Consider the following 18,610-nt stretch of genomic DNA (forward strand, 5'->3'; position numbering starts at 1 on the left):
TTACTTTGCATATATACGTCTATTTTGAGTTTGAGCCAATTATTTATTTTCTTTAAAGAGCAGCTGTACTAACTGTGTGCATCTAAGAATCATTTCAGTAAGCTTTTAAGCATTTATTTAGTCTGACTTGAGTGAAATAGGAGACATATATTACTGAGCTGCAGAGAATACACACTTCTTACATGTACAAAGGTACATAGAAGAAGTTTTCCTGTACTTTCTGCAGTTTGCATACGAGTTCAGTCAGAGAAAGACATTCGGATATGTCTGTTGTCGTTCACATCATCACCTCCATCTTCTTGTGTGGTTTGGAATTCAAACTCAGCTTGGAGGGCATATTTGGGCGTCTGGCCACCTCACCCACACCCTCCAGCCTTTCCTCTTTAGAATCTCCCTGACACACACAACCGCCCTAACCCACCACCACCGTCTCCAAACACACACACACACACACACACACACACACACACACACACACACACACACACACACACACACACACACACACACACACACACACACACACACACACACACACACTCACTCACTCATACAATTGCTGAGACATTCTTTTCAAACCATGCTAAACCTTTAGGCCCAACAATACAGGCTGGACCTAATCTTATAGCCCTCGTCCAATCAGAGGGCTGGAAAATGAAGAGTGGAATTGATTGGCCGGTGGCCACAGGGGCCAGTTAGGGGAAGGAGAACAAGAGGAGACAACCATTGTTGATTGATTACCATGAAAGACACTTTTGTTACCGACTTTAAGGCAGTACACTGTGCCTGTATCAAGAGGAAATGCTAGCAGTCTTAAAATAGGTCACCACTGAACTAACGTGGATACAAATCACATCACTGAGATAGTGAGGTGTGCTCAACACAATCTCTCCTCCCCTTCCTAAAAGAGTAAGGTCCACAGATTATTAGCTGTTAGTTACATTGATTAGCTGTGGTGCAAAGGTTAGTAGTTTCTATCCATGAATAACAAAACAGAATGAAAGCAGGAGCAGAGTGATGGAAGAGAAGAAGTGAGGACATGTAGTCAATTGGCTTTGGCTATAAACGTATCAAACCAAAACAACTCTTTGTATCCACTCAACAATGCTTTTAGTAAAGATGACAATATTTTAGGGCTGACTGCAGATCACCCCCATCTCATCTTTCCACATGAGAACTGCTCCAAGAGAAGATTGAGCTTGTTTTTTCTGCAGGCAGCTTTTCGATTCCCAGAAAAATCTCTCTGCGGTGTTTGCAACACACCAATAAGTCAACAGGGATTTGAAGTGTAGCTTGGAAAGATAAGGTTAAAACATGTTCAACTCCATTCTCAAGTTAAAAAAAATGATTAGATGGTGCAGTAATTTAATTTGGATTTGGAAATAAGGGTGGTCAAGATGAACTGTATGGGTGCATGGAGAATGCGGAGGGTTTTATTGATGTGCCTGGTTGCCTGATATTGAATTAGATTTGATGGACTGACTGCTGTTTCTGGAATTTTATCTTCTATGCTCCAGGCGAAGAACAATACTGTCCCTGATTCTCATCCAAGTACACCACCCGACTGTTTGCAAAACACGCACACGCACACTCACACTCACACTCACACTCACACACGCTTTCCTAGTCTCTTTGTTTGCACTGCCACATACAGATAATGAAAATAATAATAATCCAAAATCTTTTCACTTCATCTCAAGTGTCAGCAGTATCTTGCTGCAGTATGATCCAGATTGTGTCCCAACAATTCTTTCATCATGTCAGAATGTCAGTTTGCACTAGCAAACAAACTCTGTATTAAAAGCCCATTAATTTTAGGAAAAGCGTTAAAGTGTGACGTAGATCAAATGCAAGATGCAAGAACACCCTCCATGTGAGCCAGCGATCCCACATCCTGCTCTTTGAATCTGAATGTGAATTTTCTGCCAAGGCAAAGGCCCTCACTGTGTCAGTGGCACTGATAGAAAGAGACAGAGGGGCAGCGTGCCTCTATTCACAGCTAACATACACATTAGCATAACTACCATAGCGCGGGTAAACCACCTAGCCACCTGTAGCTACACAACTCACACTAAGTAACCTCATTGAAGCTTTTTCCCACCCACTTCATTCACTTTCCTCTCCTGGATTTCTCACACTTACATTTGTGCTTGAGCATGTGCGTGTGAGTAAGTTTCCAGAAGACTGTTACACCAAACTGTTTTGAGCTAATGAAGTGAGTAGGTTTGAATGGCAAGCATACATCATTTGTTATTTGGAACAATGTGCAGGGATCTTGATAATCCTCTGATGAGTAAATTTAAGAGGGGCAGAACGTTTATAAATGAAAAACAATCAGAAAAACAGAATGAGTAAGAGGCTGACAATGTCTGCTCTGAGTGTTTGTGGGTGTGCTTCTGACCAAAGAATCTTGTGCAGAGAGATGCATATAAAAATCTTGCTATAGTTTGTTCTCTCACTCTCTCACTCATGTTAACTTGTTGTAGAGGAGGGGTTTTGTCGAGGACAAGGGGAAGGAGGAGTGTCAGGAATGGGAGCCTCCCCCAGGGTTGTGATTGGATGATGCTGTTGTGACTGAGTGCAGGGGAGGCCAGTAGGAAGATGAGTGGTCTGGGAGCCTGCTAGGGGGGCAGGCAGCCACAGAGAACAGCTACCACTGCCTCTTAAAACCTAAGGTACTTCTCATTACAGCTACAGACTGATAGACAGAGAGCAGAGGAGGGCTGGAGACAGTTGTAAGAGAGGGAGAGGGAAGGAGAGTGAGAAATTGTGAACAGGGACAGATAGAAAATCAGCAGTCCTACTGGTGTGCTCACCCTTGACTGCTGCCTCCCCACTCCACTACCTGAGGCTCACATACACACACATACAGGGAGGTGTTTTAGGGAGGCTTAAAGGGCTGACTCTCCAGGGAAGAAGGGAATTAAACACTTTGTTTTCAATCCACGGCGTCCATACTCAGGACAAAAAAAGGGATTACAGCTTGTACGACTGCCCCACTTGTTCCTCTCTTCTCTCTGCATTTTGTCTTCACTTTGGAGACTTTGGATACAACCTTCTTGAATTGTTGGTTTGGGCTCAGAGAGGCATGGCACACGGACAAAAGAGCCCCAGGTGGGCATTAACCCAGGGCTCCTTCAGCTTGGCACTGGGCCTGTCGCTCTTCTCCCTCCTCCTCCTACTCCTCACCGTCTCGGCCGCAGACGAGTACGACTACTACAGCTGGCAGTCGGACAACTTCCACAATGGCCGCTTCTACACCAAGCAGCCCCAGTGTGTGGACATACCAGCTGACCTGCGCCTGTGCCACAACGTGGGCTACAAGAAGATGAGGCTGCCCAACCTCCTGGACCATGAGACCATGCCAGAGGTCAAGCAGCAGGCGGGCAGCTGGGTGCCTCTCCTGGCCAAACGGTGCCATGCTGATACCCAGGTCTTCCTGTGCTCGCTGTTTGCACCGGTGTGCCTGGACAGGCCCATCTATCCATGCCGCTCGCTGTGTGAGGCCGTGAGGGACAGCTGTGCTCCGGTGATGGAGACCTACGGCTTCCCCTGGCCAGAGATGCTGACTTGTGATAAGTTTCCCATTGATAACGACCTCTGCATCCCCATGCAGTTCACTGGGAACCACGCGACCCAGCCACCAGGTAGGGCAGCTATGTACACATACACCGACTCTAACACACAGCCTCATTCAAGCATAATGACACACAAAATCACATAACTTTCATTTTAGTATGATCCCTAAAGAAGTTGAAATAATGCTTTAACAACATGTCAAATGTTAGCTTTTTGCAAACTTTAATTTTAATGTCCTCTCAAAATACAAAATGTCAAGAGTCAAACTCAGCAAACTACAATTTACAATCAATTCAAGTCGAATAAATCAGTAAATAGAACTTTTCCAGCATAAAACGCATGCTGCTGTAGCTCTTTGACTTTCTGCCCCAAACAAATCAGGTACAAATCAGTTCAATTTAATGATGACTCATGCATTTTAGTAAGCAAGATTAGTAATTATTTTCAATAGGTTAAAAAATTCAATAATTGTCATCAAAAAGATTAAGTTACTGCTACACTATGACTTGTGTTGTGTAGACAGAAATGCAAACATAACACAATAGTGTCTGCATTGTAAAGTTCAGGACTCCCACTAACATCATTACTAAGATAGACAAGTGTTTAAGAGCCTGCAGAGTCAGAAACAGTGAGAGCCTGAAAACGGCTGTGAGGCTCATATGGCTGCTGCAACACTGCAATGATGACAGATAAAGTTTAAGTGAGAGACTATCCAGAGTCAGTGAGGGAGACAGGAGCAGGAAGAGGCTACAGGGGAAAGTTCTTGAGTAAGTAGACAGTTCAGGACGGCTCCTGTCATCCACATACCCCTCAGGCAGGGACAGAGACTGGCTGAGAGCGAGAGACAGGAGACTGAGACACTCCGACGGGCAGATCGGCGGGTTAAGATTAATGGACTGTGACGTTAAACACATCTCAAATGAAAAGGTGACACAGTCTCACATGCATACACGCACACACCTTTATCAGCAGACATCCATCAACAGCTAATCAGTCAATCCAACAACTGAGTGAATGGAGAATGTCTTATTTCAAAGCTGTCATGCATACAACTCAAAAGCTGGTCTGCATAGTGTCAATAAATGAGTAAATAAACCCAAGATGTATGAAATTAGAAAGGAAATTACTACATTGGGATTTTTAAGAGATTTGATAGACAAAAAATGTAAACATATTATATAATTGTTCACAGGAGAACAGACAGATGGGCCAATAGTGAGCTGTGAGCGGGTGAGTGGGAACTAAATAGAGAGAAAAAGGTGTGTGCATGTGTGTGTATGCACCGCAGCTACTTAAGCAGCCTCTTAACAAAAGCAGTCAGTGCTGAGAGGGGGAGAGAGGGAGTTGATGAGAGTCTTTAGACAGTGGAGTGGGACAGTCCCCACTGTGTCCCAGCTTGCTATGCCTTTGTCGTGTCTGGCAGCCAGCAGGCCAATTAGCTAGAAGGCCAATTACTGAGCTCCCACTAATTAGACGACATGACAGGACAAGAGAGGCAGTCAGAGAATAAGAATGGCTAAAGTCTTATTGTCCCTGAGAGAGCTGAATGGAGAGGAGTGAAAGGAGAGGGAAGCGGGAGAGTAAAGAGAGGCAGACTGAGTGTAGAATTGGAGAAAAGCTGCTTCCTGCATCACAAAAAGTGTCTGCCTCTCTGCTTTCAATAAAGACTCGAAGAAAAAAGGTTTATTATTCTCATTATTTCACTTTTTGCCTTTAACCATTTATCGCCAGTTCTTATCTACTCTGGTTGACATCTTCCTGCGTTCCTGTATTTCATTTAATATGTATAGTAAATGTGTTTTCCTTAACTTGATGTATTGTACTGATTTAGCGCTGAAAATGAAACCCATTAATGCCAAAACATCATTTTAGTCCCATCAAACATAAGTTGTGTGACATATCTTTGCTTTGTATCATTAATGTTCGCAGCATATATTGATATACAACTATCTACCCTGATAAAAAATACAAATAAAAAAGAGTTTCAGGGCTCTCTGATGAATTAATGGAGAGCCGACTTATTCCATTAGGGAAAATGGCTGTTCTGTTTTTGTAGGACGAGTATCAACTATGTGACACTTTGGCTTTGCAGAGCCATAACTCATTCTCTTACATGCTCCCTGAGAAGGAGGCGGCTTAAACTTCATCTGTCACCTCCTCAAACAGGCAACTGTTTGTTGATTCTATCTAATCAAATAATGTTTGAAAGATTGTAGATTACAGAGAGGGGTGCGAGATCAGTGCAAATATGTAAAGGGATCTTTGCTGTTAAGCACTTTTGTGCAGAGATGTTTAAAGAATAAAAAAAGAAATGGAATATTGGTGCCGTTTAACAATTACATTTGAGGGTGTGCTCGTGTACGTGTGTGTCTGTGTGTTTGAAACTGAGAGTGAGCCCATATCACTTCTAGCCTGAAGGCTCAGTCACTGACATTTTGTTGAGAACCAGAGATTCTCAGATGTGCCGATGAGGCCATCCTGAGGACAAGCTTTTGGCTCTAAAACACACACACACACACACACACACACACACACACACACACACACACACACACACACACACACACACACACACACACACAGCCAGCAATAATAAAAAGGAGTTTCAGCTAAGAATTGTTAGAAGTGAGTTCCCTGGGAACTCTCTGTGTCAATGGACACGGATGATTCTCTTCACACAGGATCATATGAGGTAATCCAGGTGAATCTTGGGGAGTTGGATCAATCACAGGAATGAAGTGTTCTACCTGCTGCTCTGCCTGTCTGGGAGGCCCTGATGCTATCTGAGCTATTCTGCAATTACATGATATAGCACGGTTCGAGTGCTCCTGTGGAAACTAACAGTACAGAGTCAGATTCACTTTCCACCTTTCTGTCATAGCCAAAACTAAGAGGAACACCACCGCCACCTGAGCTCAGGTTGTGTCTGTGGATGTTTTTTGGCATGTGTGTGTGTAACAGGGGCCCATGGGGTGTGATTATGTGAAACACAAGTCTGTAGGTATTATACCAGAGAAGACAAGCAGACTGCTGACAGAAGAGGGCACAGGCATCCATGGAGTAGAAAAGGCCAGAGCTCAGTCTGTCAGGCAGAGCACAGTTAATGCCACCCATCAATTCCACATTTTAAATGATGCTACCTTTAGCTGCTGTCAGCATCAGCAAATCAACAGGTATGATAGGTGTAGATAGGATTCTGCACCGTCGGTTTAAGTGCATGGAGGGAAACTCCATAACTCAAATTGCATGTTTCCGAAGAAATTGCTCTTCAAAACAATATGCACGTTGTCCACTGAAAGTTGTTGAAATTGCATGGTGTGAAAGATATTGTCTGTCCTCGCCGTACTCATTGATGCGGCTAGTGTAAGTTACAACCGTGCTAAAGGAGACAGGCAGCACTGTCAGGTCCCCAGCAGCACAATGGGCGCTACTCATGTGGCCCTGGCTGCTATATGAAAGGGAAAATGTGATCCAATGCTCTGTGCATGGAAGACTGCCTCGGCCTTTTGAGAATGTATTTTCTCTTCTGTATAGGATTCCTACAGATGCAAGGAGCATGCTGTGTTTTAGAGGCCCCGGGGGCTGCCTGTGGGCCGTATTTAAGTCCTCCTCTGTCCGTCTGCATGCTGCATTTAAACAGATGTTAGGCCCTCCGACATAAATCACACGCTGCATTTCATCTCCTTGCACAGTACCGTTTTATGTCATAAGTGTTGCTGCTCGTAACTTAAAGGGCCCAAATGAGGCATGAGATAGTGACCCGCGCATACTTTAAATTGAACGTTCTTCCCATAAAAGTTGCTGTGATGCTCAGGCTGCAGGGGATGAGGCACAGGACACGGCAGGAGATTGGATGACGATATTGTTAGATGTGAAGATATGTGAGTGTATGTGGGAGAGAAAAAGTGAGCAGAAGCTCTTCATTTTGCACGAACTGTAACAAAGACACGCATTTGTATAACGAGCAAACATTAAATGTGATTTACAGTGTTTGTGTTGAGCTTGAGATTAATGGGAAGGATTTACTATTTAAGGCCTTGTCCACACCTAAACGAGTATTTTTGTACACGTAGCTTTTACTTTGAGTTTTGGTCTTTCGTCCACACCCAAGCAGCGTTTTAGGTGACTGAAAACGGGGCTTTTGGAAAACTCCGTTTTTAGTGTTGCCGTGTAGATGTGCAAAACAGAGCGTGCACCTTCCTTTGTGAGGCGCCACTAATGAGGCAACCTGTGCTGCGACAGCGGCATAAGTACATCTATGTACGGCGGGCGTGGCCAAATATCCTCGCTAACAGGACTTTTTACATCTTTACACATGAATGTACTCATCCACTATATTGATGAACAGAGCTATTGCGCTATGGAGGTCACTGCTACAGCCAACACTCCCCTGACACAGACCCCACCGCCAAGTTTGCCGGAGTGTGTGCGGCTCAACCTGGCTCACAGCGCCTCAATTATGTTTCTTTGCGTTTTCACCTGCAAAGGATTTATTTTGAAAACAAAAGTAAAAGTCTGTTTACAAAAATACCCCTGTACGTGTGTGTCTTATCAACTTAGTGATGAACACAATTGAGGTTTGTGAATTAAAATTAATGAAAATTAATTCTCATACTGCACCAACTAATTACAGGAAAATGACCATGTGACCATCACCATTGTGATGTCATGTTTTTGTAGGGCACAGCTGACAAATATTTTAGAGACAACAACATTTCAGTCTTTATGCGACCTTCTACTCCAAACGTTTGTCATTATTTGACAAATTACTTTTCACCTCTTTATCATTAACATCAAAAGTTGTTCAGGCAAGTTTAAGAAGTTTTTTCTAACACTCGAGATGTTGTTGCCTTTGGACGTTTTCAATCAGCCTCTCTAATTTGACGATACTTAGATGGAAAACCAGGTTATGTGAAAGAGAGGAGAAAAAGAGTGAGAGGGGGGGGACAAGAAACAAAAGATACAACAGGGGAAGGATGGAATGGAGAAAGTTATATTAACCTCAGAGCTATGACTAAGTGAAGTTGTGCAGTTAAATTACTGGACTCTTGCCGTACATCATTTCCACTCTGGCTTGCTGTTTGAAGATTAACAGCAGGGCTTTCCAACAGACCACCTCCTTACTCACCCTACTCCCATTATCCTTTTCCTCCTACCCTAAATCATCAACTCCCAACCTCCTCATCCTGCAGAACAGCAGCTCTGAGAGACAATATTATATCATCCGTCACTGTGAATGGACACATTTAAGGTTCTGTGATGAAGTCCATAACCCAGCACGCAGCATGACGAAAAGCAGGACACAAGAGGCGGTCAAGTCCAAAGTCAACCAAAGCAAGATCATAAGTTTCACAATTCAATCACAAAAATTCCTAAACTGCTTTGAGATGATGGCAAAATACATGAATGACCTAATGTCAAAATATTTGCTGAGTAGAAATGTGTCCAGGAAAAAAAAGCACACCAAGCCACACAGCAGAGATTCCCATTAGAACATGAAGGTGATTCCCCCGACGGAGAGCAGAACGTGATGAGGGCAGTCGTCACGTAATTGATTTCTCAGCGGCATCCAAATGGTGGTTTTCGGTCCAAGCTCAACTAAGTTTCATGTAGGGGCTGCTTTCTCCTGACACATGCTCTGGCATCAACGCAACCGGGCCACCTGCCAACATACCACCCCTGTGAAACCAGAATGAATTACCGTGGAGTCTGAATAAGAAGTAACAGTTTCAAGGGAATCATTCAAAACAGACAAATCCAGAGTCTTGGCATCTCTTGATATGTGTGTGTGCGTGAGTTTCCGTGCTCTTGTCCCAGGCTTTATGTCAGCACCAGACAATTAAGAGGCCTGACCCTGTAGGTAGGCCTCGCAGGTCTCCCGCCTGTGAATGCATGGGAAACCTCAGAGAAGGAAAAACTGGCAGACACTCTACAAGAACATGGTTCAACTCTCTCCAACACACATATACGAGCGCATCCATGCACTCAGTGGTAGTTAGGGGGTTCACCTCCCCACGACCCGAGCAGCGAAGCATGCTAAACTTTGACCCCTCTCATTATCTGCCCAGACGCTGAGGTTTGGGCTGGGGTGATAACCTTTGAACCCTGACTTTTAACCTAAGGGCCTGGACTGGACTGTGCTAGGATAATCCTGGGTGTGTTTGAGACACACAGGAAAACAGAAAGGGGGGAGAGATCTGAACATATTTTGGATATTGCGGTGAGTGAATGACTAGCTCCCCTATAAGCAGACTTCCCAAAAAAAGGCTGCTTATGATATGTCTCTGCCCTGTTGGTGTATATATGTGGTGTGGGGAAGACTTCTATACCACATCCTTCTCTCCTCTGACCATTTCTAATAGTATACCTTGTTCTCTCGATAGGCCCCATATGCTCTGTTTTGTGGATGAGTGGACTGATTACATGGGTACAGCTACAAACAGCCCTTCTTGGATTACATGGAGTTTATGTAGTTATTGTTGTAATAAAGTTTTATATTGAAGAGCATTTGGAGAAAAATGCAAGGCAGTATGAAGCATGTCTTTGTGTATTTATGTGACTGAGATTGAGGGCTTTAAAAGCACGTTTTGTAAGAGTTATGGGTGAGAATATATGATTAAATCAAATGTAATGATAATTAATCATATATCCAAGCATATTTTGACAGTTTTCTGCAGTAGAAACAAACAATATTTAGCTGTAAACAAATATAAAAGCCTTAATGTAGGGCCTGTCCTACTCTCTTATGATGTTATGGTGCACAATAACAACAATCATGTCCCAAATCAAAGTTAGAGAGGATAAACATGCTTTGGAGCAAAGCAGGCATGACCATAAATTTTGACTTAAAAATAAACTGAACTTGTTGCTTCGGTTTCCCCTTGCTGTTTCACAATGTGTGGTTGCTGTGTGGCCTAAGAGCTGGCTATGTACTGAAACACTTTTCACCATGTTCAGCTGCTCCTGCTGCAGCAGCAGCGTTTACCTTTCTGCACAGCCAAGACCACGCCTGCACCATCAAAATATACAAGGGCCAGAATAAAAACATTTTGTCCAGTTTAATTGCAGGGCAAACATCAGTCAGGTTGCTGGACTGTGTATTCGTTCTGCAGTAAATAGCATCTGACAAGAGCAGGGGGGCTGCAAATAAGTACCTCAAAAGTGCTCAGGGCTTAACGATTTCATACCGACACGGCTTTGGTTTTTGGCACTGACCTCAACTAAGGCCGTTAGATATGAGCTAATCTGGCCTTAATAGAACCATAAGAAATGTGATTATGTGTAGTTTCTAATGACAAATTATTGTTCTGTCCCCTCAGTGTCGAAGGTGTGCCCTCCGTGTGACAATGAGCTGAAAGCAGACAACATCATGGAGCATTACTGCGCCAGTGACTTTGGTAAGTACCATCAACGAAAGAGTGGGAGCTGCATATACTGTATAGACACATACTGTAGAGTACACTAAGGGGGGTTGGGGGAGGGGTAGTTTAATGCACAGCAGGGCTGGTTTGTCTTTGTGGGGCCCTAAGCAGAAAAAAACTACAGCTGTAACACTCATTGCCTGCAGGTGGCACAAAAATTAAAATTGCAGCAGATATTGTCTTCATGTTCCGTTAAACCATATGTTTGTGGGTATTTGTGGAAAATAGTAAAAATGAGCACAGACATGAACAAGCAGAACACACATTCATTTTGAACTATTCCTTCTGCTTGCATAACCCTTTTCTTCACATAAATTGATGAATTAATATAACAGATTCCAGTCCCCGATGTCCATTAAACAACGTTTTCTCAACTTTCTACTTTGCCGCATTCTAGTTTCACCACAGTAACGACCTGCACACAAAGCCAGAACATAATTATTCCATTATTTCTGCTCGTCGAGGCTTTTGGCCCATCATACTCCACGGCAGCTGAATTTCTGCTTGCATGGACTATTGCCCCAGTCTTTAGAGTTAATGATATACTGCTCTCTATTTTCTCTGGTCATAAGATTCTGAGCACTGAACTGGAAATGGTGACAAAAAAGCTCATAACCTTGGGAGACTCATGGAGAACATGGCTTATGTTTCTGAACAGATTAGTGAGAGTAGTGTAATTGAAAATGAAATGTGGCCATACTGGTGCTGAAAATATAACATAGTTCTATGCTGTAGTGTCCCACGGAGGAAATGTCTGCAGTTTAAAGAAAATCAAAGTTTCGCAAACTATCTTCTGGCAATCACCTAAACCTACGAAATGGTTTGTATACATAGCACATGATCCATTAGAAATCATAAATTAATAAATGCCTAAAACATCACATCCAACAACAACAACAAAATACATCTTTGTGCACATTGCTCACGCTCTGAGCTGCAGCCAAAGCATACTGTAGGCTCATCCCCATAATTAATCATGACTACTGAATCACAGATATCTATTTGTTTGATTCATTTCAGGATTACATATCTCAATCTCCCAACATATGGCTGTTTTTCAGGGATCAGATTCATTCTGTTCATTAAAATGAAATATGCTTATATGTGAAAGCAGAGAGCGAGCCAATGAAATGAATTATGTGACTGGATGAGGATGAGTAGATAATCTTGACATATGGATCTGGAGATCATGGCAAGAATGACTCTACAATGTTATTCTATAGGGCGATGGCAGATTACAGCTTGATCTCACGCCTCATGAATGTTGTAACCTGTTCATCTTTGGTTTGCCCTGGGAGAATTTTATACTGCGTGTTTTATTACGGTCTACTTTTGATGTTTGATCCCTCCACATACCTTGCTGTTCCATCCTGCAGCACAGCACAAATGACAAGAGTAGAAAAGAAAGGGTGAGGGAAGTGAGTCTGGCAGGGCACGGACATGAAACCTACACCTGGTTGGTAGGAGAGGTTGCTTTCTTTAGCTTAAACAAAAACCTGCTTTTCCTCAAAACGACAGTACACTTCTCTCTCCTCCTACCGCTACGCCACTTGGCTCACTTTAAAGAAAGTGAGTTTGTATAAAGACGTGGGCACAGCTTGTCACAAGGATACTGGCCAGGTTGCACAGTGAGCCCCCCTGCATCACTTACGACTGAATACGAGTGGGTATTCAAAGTTGAAGCAGGGAAGGAAATTATTTTATCTTTCCTATCTTTACTGAACACACACATGCACATGAATGCCTTCATTCACAAAAACACACACACTCTCAGGCACGCAAATGCAGCATACAAACACACGCCCTCAGTGAGGGAGCTGGATGTGAATCAGGATGCGGATGAAAAGCAACTCAACACACACATTCCTTCTTGAACATGCTATCGCTTCGCCTGTACTGTGTATACGTATCAGAGTGTACCGAGGGATGTTTATGCAGGCGAGAAGTGAAATGGCAATATTCCAACAGGCTTGGGTTAGGGTACATAGCGATGCTTCATACCTTTGCATGGCCAATGATTAATTTCACCTGTCAAAATGTTCACCCAGAGAATTCCTCTCTCAAATGCTTGGCAGTTCAATTTTAATCTCTCACATGTTAAACTTATAAACACGAGACTCAACGGGAGATTCAAGTTAGAACTTCATTAAGTTGATAAACTGGTATATACTAACAGTGTACAGAGGTTATCTGTTCTGTATTTTTTCTTGTAAAACTACAGGACTGTAAGCACAAAGTGAGCACAATATCTCAATAGAGGAGGATGAGACATACAAATTGATTACATCTGACTACAAAGTGATTGTTACTTAGAAAATGATATAGAGACAAACCAGTTTTGACTGCTGTGAGACCTAACTTACTTCAAACATAACTCCCTAAAGATTTTAATTGAGACTTGAAAGCAAAAACATGCAGGTCCCAAGTTTTAAATGGTAAAATCATGTATAAAAAACAAAAAAACAGGACATAGCCAGGCAGCATGCACATTTGAATTATTAGGCCTATGCACTGAAGGGACTTCTCAGATATGTAAACAAAAAATGTTACCATGTCATTTTAATGGTCAGCATTCAGAGACTTGCATCTTGACTATTTACTCTTGCAATTTGCTTATAAATAATTGCTACTTGGACTCACTCTCAAGGGGCTTAAGAATTGACCTTAACTTGCTTCAAAAAAAGGTTGTAACGCCAAAAACATGTCCTTCTTTTCATTTCTAGGTTGTTTTTTTCCTGACACACAAACACACACACACAGGATGCAGTTTTTATACGCTGCAGGAGAGTTTAAATTATGATACTCAGGAGAGCTGTAAAATAGCTGCTTCTTTGGCACAGCAGACAGAGCTCATAGCTGGTTTGCAGGAAAAAGAAATGTCACAGCTGCTCACAGTAGAAAGGAACAGGGGAGTCAGAGTGACACATTAACAACTTCTCGGTGTAAATATCTGTTTTATAGAATAAAATAAAGATTTTAAATATGTCTCTTTCTGTTCTTCCTCAGCCCTGAAGATGAAAATCAAGGAGGTGAAGAAGGAGAAGGGGGATCGGAAGCTGATTGCGGCACAAAAGAAGAAGAAAGTGTTGAAGCAGGGAGTGCTGAGGAAAAAGGACCTGAAGAAACTGACCCTGTACATCAAGAATGGCGCCAACTGCCCGTGCTCCCAGCTGGACAGCCTGGGCTCCAATTTCCTCATCATGGGCCGCAAAGTGGACCAACAACTGCTGCTCATGTCCATTCACAAGTGGGACAAGAAGAGCAAGGAGCTCAAGTTCGCAATCAAGTACATGAAGTCCCATCAGTGTCCCACCTATCACACCGTCTTCCAGTGACGCGGCTCGCTGCACTGTTCACACAATCCACAATCGCTCTCCACATTCTACCTTGTTCCAGATAGATGCAAATTCTGCGTCCCTGAACCCCAGATCCCTGCAAAATATGTTACCAGCCCACTACATAGTCCTACAAGGGGTTGCAGGGCAGCCAAGCTTTTATTTTCTCAGCTTTAACATGAATCAGGTTGTCAAGGGGCTCGTCCAGATCTGCTTAGATGAATCAGACATGTTAATGTTGGAGAGGGAAAAAAGCTGCAAACTCTGCAGCTCCCTCCACATAATAAAAGCCCCAAAGAAACCACAGATTTTATAACGATTTGGGTGATGTAATTTTGTTTCCCGAGAACGGCAGACATTTTGATCGACCCCCTGCGATTTCATAGGTATCTTCCTTAACAATTTCCTCTTCTGATATAGTAGACCAAATAACTTGTATGATATCTTACAGCAACTTTATCAAGACAGTGGCATTAAGAAATGGGAAGCTAAAGATTTGAGGCAACTATCGGAGGGAAAACAAGTTCAATAATGAAATGATTATAAACTGACAGAATGGAAAGGGAGCTGAGTGGGATGGCAGGGTTTGTTTCCGTGTAAAACGAGCTGAGAGAAATGATACGCTACAGTACAAGTGGGCTGTGCAATGGGCCAGTGCACACACTGGCACAGAGCTCCCAGGAACAACATCAAAGCAGAGACATATAGATGATCCACCTAACTGTGTTTTAATAATGTAAAAAGTAGGTAATTCAGATGAATACTAGATGATTAGAAACTGGGCTTTTTTCTTGTATCCCCTCTGGGAAAGAAGACCGATGGAACGAGACAGACTGGCGGACTGGATGATGCTTCCACTGACTTTGTACAGCAACGTTTTTTTGTGGCCTGAAAGAGGGAAACTTGAATATTTTTTGTTTTTACAATTGGAGAGAGAATGAGGTTAAGGCAGTGAAGACATCTTCCTGAAAACAAGTGGAGAAAGAAAGAGAGAGAAAGAGACTGTGGACAGAACCAACAATGTTGGGTTGATAAGTCTCTGGTACTCGCTGTTTTTCACTATCACTCTTCAAATGTTTATTTGTTTTGTACTTACATTTTTGAATTTGCTTCAGTTAAACTACTATCGTATGAAGGCAGGAATCATCCATACAGACATAGCACCTGAATTCACTGTTGCTGTAGCAATAAAAGATGAAAATTTAACTTTGACCATATTTTCTAATCAGTTAACCTGTAAGTAGTTCTGTTACTGAAATACGACTTTGTTTTACAAAAAAAGTAAATGAATAAAATATATTTGAAATTTTTATAAAGAATATTTTTTTGAAATATGCTATTTCTTTATCATTGTGATTAAACCACAAAGTACACACTCATCCATCTTCTTCTGAATTAATCACAGAATGTTTTCTTGGCTGAGAAAATGCATAAGTGCATACTTAGACACACTCTCATGAGTACGATAGCTCCGCTGGTAGAGCGGGCGACCCATGTACTAAGGCTCAGCCCTTATCGCAATGACCCGGGTTCAAAATCCAACCACTGGCCCTTAGCTGTATGTCATCCCCTCTCTCTCCCCATTATTTCCTGTCTGTCTTCAGATATAATGTCATTAAAGGCAAAAAGCCCAAAGAATATCCTTAAAAAAAGAGAAGAAATGTAGTTCTCCTGGGTTTGTGTAAATGCTTAATAGTTTTTCATTTAAAATATATTAAAGTAATAAGAAGTGTACTGCAAATTAAACTGTTCCCACCAGCCAATCAGATGCAAGCCATGGCATTAATAGAAAATGAAATGTTTCAATTTTACTATTTTCAATCCAACATATCATCCAAACATAAATTAAAAAACCTTTTTGAAATCTTTTTAAAATGTAAAATTGATTTGTATTGATGTACACTATTTAATTTACTTTGAAAATGTTCCAATCGAAGTTGCAGTTTTTCCAAAAACATGAGGTTACACAAAGTAATGTGAGAGTTCGCAAGGCCTGCCCTGCACCTTCATTTCTCCTTTCACAGGGGAAAACCTCTGTTACGCTCTGTGCAATGCCAAAGTCTTCCAGATCCACACTGGGCACAGTCTTACACAGAGCCTGGGCAATAAAAGCACAAGTATTTAATGTTAAAGAGTAAAGGGGTGACGCAGACAGACAGCAGGCTGCAATGTAGCTGACCAACTTTATCAAAACCACCCAGACCTTAATCACTCGAGACGCACACACGACTCATTCACTGCAATAAAAGGATTTGGCATCTTTGTGCTCCAACATACAAGATGGATCGATTGTGACATTGTACGATGTTTATTGTCTTCCGCCCATAATTCCCGAAATGTAGGAGACTTTTGGAGACTGCTCGAAGCGTGAACGCCAGTAGAGTAATGACCTATTTCCAGTTGATTGTGGAGATAATGCACACTCTGTCTCTAGACCGTGGAATGACAGAAACAAGAGGGGAAAGGGATAATGGGTATACACGTGTTGGACAAGGCTTTCCTTTATTGGAGTCTCAAAACCTACAAATTCTCTGGGAGCGCTCAAACGCGATAAACACTGAGCTAGAAATTAAAATTCCATGCAGGTGGAGAAGCTTTTGTTGGAAAGTGTTGACCAGGGTTGGATCAGCTCTCATGTAATAATTCAGTGAACTCAAAGTGGAGGAAGACAAAAAAGAGAGAAGGTGAAAAAGGAGACGGGGAAGAAACTTGGCTGGGTCCCACAGACACCCGTCAGCACCTCCTCAAAGGTCACTTAGTGAAGTTAATAAGGCCCTGATGAGGGACCAGTGACACACATACAGTAAAAAAAAACACACAAGAGACGCACATGTTGGGAAAGGTTTGACTACAAGCTCCCATTGTCTCACTTTCCCCCAATGAGACCTCCATTCAAACAAGCATCAGTTCCATCAAACATACATGAACTATAACACTGATTAGTTACAGAAATGTAGTGCAGAAAGGGCATCACTACCACACACACACACACACACACACACACACACACACACATTGTAGAAGAATGGCCACATTGTCTGTTTTTATTGCAGTGTGCTGATAAGCATCACCTTTTTCACAGTTGAATAGTGGCCGTCTGTCTGTCTGGCTGTCACACACACACACACACACACACCTCAACGGTCACTCACACACTGTTAAAAATGGTTGAAAACTATTATTATGTACTGTTCATTCCAGGAGTTTTTTCTTTTGGATTTAACTTTCCCAATGATCCAATATTCAATATAAAATGTTGGGACTTCACTCAATATTTCAGCCTGTGTGGAGAGAGTCTGGAAGAAAGCCCTCGCTCTTTGATTCTGAACAACAGACAAAAAAAAGCCTGACATTTACAGCTGATGTTTTGAACTCCATTGTCTTTAGACATTGTGCATTGGCAACAAATTACATTTCTCTTAGTACAAGTAAAAAGGCTATAAAATACTGAAATTGTTACCAGCTCATTTATAAAAACAAGACAGATCCAAAAGATCACTTTATTACTTTTAGATAATGTAACAGGACAAAGTTGTTGATAGAGCTGTTCTTATCTTCTTTTAACTTAAACATTAATACACATACACATACACACACACACACACACACACACACACACACACACACACACACACACACACACACACACACACACACACACACACACACACCACACACTAATCAGATTTGACTAGTCTACCTCAACAGAAAGAGACCATTATATAACTTTCTGGAGGGTCAGGAGAATTTCTATTAGCTGCAGCATGCCTCTCTCTACCCACCACACAAGGTACCATTAAAACAGCATTAGACAGTAAGCCAACATCCTTCTGGTCTGAACCACGAGACCACCTGTCTACAGGAAGAGAGGACGGAGAGAGTTTTACATTCATTTTGAAGAAGGGAGTGAGCGAGGGTGGAAACAGCAGGACATGGACAGAAGGACTGTACTGGCTCCGAGCCTTGGCCTGCCTTGCTCAGTAAAATGCATTAAAGATGTTGAGTTTCGTTGTGTGTGTGTGTGTGTGTGTGTGTGTGTGTGTGTGTGTGTGTGTGTGTGTGTGTGTGTGTGTGTGTGTGTGTGTGTGTGTGCGTGTTTTTGTGTGTGTGTGTGTTTGCTGATGTGCTTAAGTGTGCCGTGTAGACTCCCTTTAAAAGGCCTAGATCAAGCCAGGGAATTATTTCTCCCTATAATAAAGTAAGAGAACCTTTCTACACGTTGTACACACAGTGAGAAGGCCACTTTCCATAACATTGCTCTCATTTGCCTTCATA

At 42.3% G+C, this 18,610-nt stretch overlaps 1 protein-coding gene across 1 annotated transcript; it reads left to right on the plus strand.

The window, feature by feature from the left end:
• Nucleotides 1-2,683: 2,683 nt before the first annotated feature.
• sfrp5 (secreted frizzled-related protein 5) lies at nt 2,684-15,714 on the plus strand. Its single transcript, XM_029450513.1, has 3 exons — nt 2,684-3,647; nt 10,899-10,976; nt 14,007-15,714. Exons 1-3 carry the CDS (start codon nt 3,089-3,091, stop codon nt 14,333-14,335), a joined length of 966 nt encoding a protein of 321 aa, XP_029306373.1. The 5' UTR covers nt 2,684-3,088; the 3' UTR covers nt 14,336-15,714.
• Nucleotides 15,715-18,610: the final 2,896 nt, after the last annotated feature.

The sequence above is a fragment of the Cottoperca gobio genome, chromosome 15 (assembly GCF_900634415.1).
Source record: "Cottoperca gobio chromosome 15, fCotGob3.1, whole genome shotgun sequence".
In the NCBI taxonomy this organism is placed as follows: domain Eukaryota; kingdom Metazoa; phylum Chordata; class Actinopteri; order Perciformes; family Bovichtidae; genus Cottoperca; species Cottoperca gobio.